The following is a 5,174-nucleotide window of genomic DNA, read 5'->3' as shown; positions in this document are numbered from 1 at the left end:
TCATCCCGGTGCTGGTGAGCTCCGCCGGGACCGACGGCCGCTACGAGATGCTGGGGACGTGCCGCATGGTCTGCGAGCCCTACGGCCCCGCCGCTCCCCCCCCGCAACCGGCGGAACGAGGCCCCCTCCCGCCGCCCTCCACCCTGGTGCAAGGTCCTCAAGGAAAACCGGGGCGACCGGGGAAACCGGGACCACCGGGACCGCCGGGAGAACCGGGACCGCCGGGACCGGCGGGGGCACGGGGTGAAGCGGGGCGGCCGGGACCGCCGGGATTGCCGGGACCGGGGGCTACGGGCGCGGTGAGCGCCGCCACCTACAGCACGGTGCCGCGCGTCGCCTTCTACGCCGGCCTCAAGAACCCCCACGAGGGCTACGAGGTGCTCAAGTTCGACGACGTGGTCACCAACCTGGGCAACAGCTACGACGCCGCCTCGGGCAAGTTCACCTGCGCCATCCCCGGCACCTACTTCTTCACCTACCACGTCCTGATGCGCGGCGGCGACGGCACCAGCATGTGGGCCGACCTCTGCAAGAACGGCCAGGTAAGGGCTGGGCATCCCGGCTGCCAGCCCCACCGCGGGGACGGGGATGAGCTGCTGCCCCCCCCCCCCCCAAACACCGGGGATGGGCTCTGGGGGGCTTCCTAAGGGTGCCCCATCTCTTCTCCCAGTGGCAATGATGGGCTCTGGGTGCTTCCCTGGGGTGCTCTGTGCTTTTCCTATCCTAGGGATGCAATCCAGGGGATGCCACATCCTTCTCCCGGTAGCAATGGTGGGCTCTGGGTGCACCCTTAGGGTGCTCTGTCCTTCTTGTGGCCCCAGGGATGCACTGCTGGGGTGCTCCATCCTTCTCCCAGTGGCAATGATGGGCTCTGGGTGATTCCATGGGGTGCTCCGTGCTTTTCCTATCTTAGGGATGCATCCAGAGGATGCCACATCCTTCTCCCGGTAGCAATGGTGGGCTCTGGGTGCACCCTTAGGGTGCTCTGTCCTTCTCGTGGCCCCAGGCATGCATCACTGGGCTGCTCCATCCTTCTCCCAGAGGTGATGGTGGGCTCTGGGTGCACCTTCAGGGTGCCCCGTCCTTTTCCCATCCCCAGAGATGTACCCCCAGGATGTTCTGTCCCTCTCCCGGTGGCAGTGATGAGCTCCTGGCCATCGAGATGCACCCCTGGGGTGCCCTGTCCTTCTCCTAGTGACATGATGGGCTCTGGGTGCATTCCCACTGGGCCACATCCTTCTCCCAGCCCTGGGCAAGCTCCCCCAGGATGCTCCATCCTTCTCCCGGTAGTGATGCTGGGCTCTGGGTGCATCCCCAGGGTGCCTCATCCCTGGAGATGCTCCCCTGAGTGCTCCATATCCGCGCTGCCCTGATGTGTCCCCAAGGGTCCCCTCGGTCCCATCCTTGGCTGTGCCTCTGGGGTGTCCCCGCAGTGTTCTGCCCCTCCTGGCCCCTCTGCACTGCCCGGGGTGGGGGGGGGACGAGGGGGACGGGATAGGGCTCCTCCACAGAGGTCAGTGCTTGTGGTGGCCTGGAGGGGGGCAGCGCCTGCCCTGCTTTTGGGGTGCTGCACCCCCAGCCCGGAGCCAGCTCTGCTGCTGCTGCTGTGCCAGGAGAGATGTCCCCATCCCTGCCCGGGCTGTGCCGAGATATTACAGGGGACAACATGGGGGGGGGGGGGGGGGGGGCATCTCGAGGCTGGCTTCGTTGTTGCCCCCCCTGCTCCAGCATTCCCCCCAGCCCAATCCATCGGGAAACCCTCCCGATGCCCAGACACAGCCTCTCCATCCCCGCGGCGTCCGGGTGATGCCCAAACCGCTGCCCCTTCCCCACCCCGTGTGCCCCCCCCCCCCCCCCCCCCCTCCAGTCACAACCCGGGGCACAAGACGTGGCCCTGACCCCCGAAACCTCACCGGAGCCCCATCCCCTTGGGTGTCACCGGTGGGATCCATCCCACCCTGCTCCTGCTTCCCAGCGTTTCCTGCCGGCACCAAGCCCCGCGGTGCATCCCTGTCCTGAGGACGTACAGCGCGGAATGAACCCAAACACTGAGTTTTCAACCCAAACAGCAGCCGGGGGGGGGGGTGTGTGGGGGTGTGTGGGGAGCGGGAGCCCTGCACGGCCCCCCCCGGAGCGGGAGCAGGAGCAGGAGCCCCGCGGCGCTTCCCCACATCCAAACACTTGGCGTCTCCTTCCCTTTGGTTCATTTCTTTTGTCTCCCCCAAATTCCGGGGGTTCTCAGTGACACCTGGGTCTTTCCCCCAAGCTCCGGACCCCTTTTTCCTCCCCTGGAATAGTGTTGCCCCCCCCCCCAACCCTTCCCAACCTCCTCCCCTCCCTCGGCGCGCTCCAGCCCGTGTGGGGTCGATGGGAGCGGATGGATGCGGAGCCCCCGGCCGGGGGATGCAGCTCAATTAACGGGTTGTTAATTACTGAGGAGCTGTCAGGGCTCCGGTGGTGCTGAAGCAGCCGCTCGGGAGCGCTTCGGCTCGGATTGAGACGGGTACCCCCCAAACGCCCCCACTCATTACACCCTGGGGGGTCGTTGCTAAACCGCCCCATCCCTGGCAAGGCTGGGAGGTCCCAGGGGGGTTCCCAATGGATTAGGGTCAATCGCGGTGTTCTCCAAGGCAATTAGAGCTTGCCCCCCCCCCCCCCCCCCCCGCCCCACTCTGAGCCCTCTCCCTCCTCTGGGCGCTGCCGGTTTGGGGCACAGCCCATCACCGCCGTGTCGGGGCTGGAGCTAATGAGAGCCTGGGGAGCCCGTGCTCAGGGAGCTGCTGCGGGTGCTTCATTAGCGGCAATGGCTCCGGTTTGCCTTACCCGGGGATGAAGCCAGAGGGGCAGCGGGATGGGAGGTGCTGGGTTGGAACCGGGTGGGTTTGGGGTCCCCAGGGGACCCTGTCTGGGGGGTACCCACTGCCCTGGCCGGGGGTGGGCTGAAGGGGGGCACCCACCACCACACCTGTGGGTTCTGGGGGGGGTCCACTGACACACACTGGGCATCCTGGGCCATGGTGGCCGTGGCACATGGTGTCCCCCAGGCACCGAGTGGCTCAGCCTCTACACAGGAGCACCCCGTACCCCAATAGCCCAGGGCCCTCGGGTGCAGCAGTGACACTGGGGACCATCCCACAGTGTCCCCAGGGATGGTGACACCCCCAGCGCTGTCACTGGGGTCGGTGACAGAGGCTATGGCAGAGCCAGCTCCGAGGGCCATGTGTCCCCCCGCCATGGTTTCCACCTGTAGCTGTGGCACGGGGAAACTGAGGCAGGGAGCAGGATGAGGGGCATGAGGCCATGGGCTCGGCCTGGCCGTGGTGAGTGCCAGGGCACACAGTGCCGAGGGAAGAGGGATGGATGGCAGCGAGTGGCTCTGGCTGCAGGGGGGGACGATGGCAGCAGAGCCGGGCGCCAAGGCTCTTCCTCGCTTTCCTTCCCTCTGTGCTTCTTCCTCTGCTCCTCTTCCTCACACAACCCCTGGTTGAGAGCGGGGCACTGTGACCCACGGTGAGCCTTGGCGACAGGGACCCCCGGTGCTGCTGGGGTAAACCCAGGGTGATGGTGATGGCACGAAGGATACGGCTGCATGAGAGCAAGCCCTATGGGCTGTCAGTAGGCTCCAGAGTTAACAGTGCTTGCCCCCCACCATCGCAGTGAGCACGGGAAGGGGCGGCTGCATTCCCAGGGGACGCTGCCCTAGGGGCAACAGGCAGGGCTCCCTGGGGACACCCCTCCTTCCTCCCACCCCACATCTGGGACCCCGCAGCCTCTCGCCGGTGCCTCCCCGCCTGGCGCGATCCAATTAAAAGCCCATTCCGGTTGGCTGTAATTAGGAGCATCACGTCTGCCTTTCGCTTGGGGTTTTACCTGCCAGCTTGTCACTGTCACCCAGCGCCACACCACGGCCCCGCAAGGCGCCGCCGTGGATTTGATTACCCAAATGATGCTGCAGCAGCAGCAGCAGGCTCCAGCCACAGAGCTTCCAGGCACCTCCAGCTCTGCCAGCACCTCCTGGCCTTGGCCTCCTGCATCCTGCTCCGCAGCGGGGTGGGAGCTGGCTGAGCTCAAGGCTTGGTTTGGGCGGGGGGGGGGGGGTTTGAGCTCAGCCCTCACCACATGTTCACGATCCCCATGAAGCCTGTGGGGATGCGCTGGGTTCATTAAGTTGGTTTGGGGCTGGGGTCCCGTGTCCAGGATGTGGTCCCACATCTGGATGTGGAGCTATGTCTGAGCCGTCCAGACCTGGGGTCGGGTCCACGTCAGAGCTGTGGTGCCCCATCTCAGCCTGGGTTCTGTGTGTGAGCTGTGGTCCTGTGTCCGTACCCGGAGCCATGGTGCCATGTCCGAGCCGTGGTCCTGCACTCAAACCTGGAGTCAGGGTCCGTTGCCATCATGCATCCGAACCCAGAGATGGGCTCCCATGTCCGAGCCGTGGTCCCGCACCCATAGTCCTATGTCCGTGCCATTGTCCCCCATCCAAACCCACACCTGCCAGCTCGAGCTGAGGCTCTGGGTGATGCTCGGAGCAGCCACCTCCACCCGTGGGTGGGCACCCAGGGCTCCCCCCCACCGCACCAGCGCTCGCAGGCCCTCTCCCTGGCTGTGCCTGAGCTGGGATCTGGGTATCCCATGGGATGCACGGCCCCGAGCCGGGTAACGCGGTGTCCCCTGCGCAGGTCCGGGCCAGCGCCATCGCCCAGGACGCCGACCAGAACTACGACTACGCCAGCAACAGCGTCATCCTGCACCTGGACGCGGGCGACGAGGTCTTCATCAAGCTGGACGGGGGCAAAGCCCACGGCGGCAACAACAACAAGTACAGCACCTTCTCCGGCTTCATCATCTACTCGGACTGAGCCTGGACCCACGGCATCGCCCCCCTGGCATCTCCCAGTGACAGTCTTGCCCCATGGCATCCCTTTGCTGTGGTCTGGCCCAACAGAATTCCCCCCAACCCATGGTGTGTTCCCCATGGTAACCTCCACTGCCCCACAGCATCGCCCTGCTGCTGTCCAGCCCCATGGTTTCTCCCCACTGCTGTCCAGCCCTATAGCCTCTCCCTCCTACTGACCAGCCCCACAGCTTCCCTCTGCCATGGTTCAGCCCCACAGCATCCCCCCACAGTGGTCCAAGCCATCTGTGCTGCCCCACAACCCCTCTTTCCCGTTAGC

General features: G+C 65.8%; 1 protein-coding gene across 1 annotated transcript in view; it reads left to right on the top strand.

The window, feature by feature from the left end:
- Positions 1–4,949, top strand: part of C1QL1 (complement C1q like 1) — a 5,147-nt gene extending 198 nt beyond the window's left edge. The window contains exons 1-2 of the mRNA XM_061443228.1: positions 1–542; positions 4,680–4,949. The exon at positions 1–542 is cut by the window's left edge and continues 198 nt beyond it. Of these exons, the coding sequence (XP_061299212.1) occupies positions 1–542; positions 4,680–4,859 (722 nt within the window). The 3' untranslated portion in view covers positions 4,860–4,949. The remainder of the gene's footprint in view (positions 543–4,679) is intronic.
- The last annotated feature ends 225 nt before the right edge of the window (positions 4,950–5,174 follow it).

This window comes from Pezoporus flaviventris, unplaced genomic scaffold (assembly GCF_033815535.1).
Source record: "Pezoporus flaviventris isolate CSIRO_AGI_PZ_B2104156 unplaced genomic scaffold, CSIRO_AGI_Pfla_v1 ptg000324l, whole genome shotgun sequence".
NCBI lineage: Eukaryota > Metazoa > Chordata > Aves > Psittaciformes > Psittacidae > Pezoporus > Pezoporus flaviventris.
This window is presented reverse-complemented; position numbering and strand designations above follow the sequence as displayed.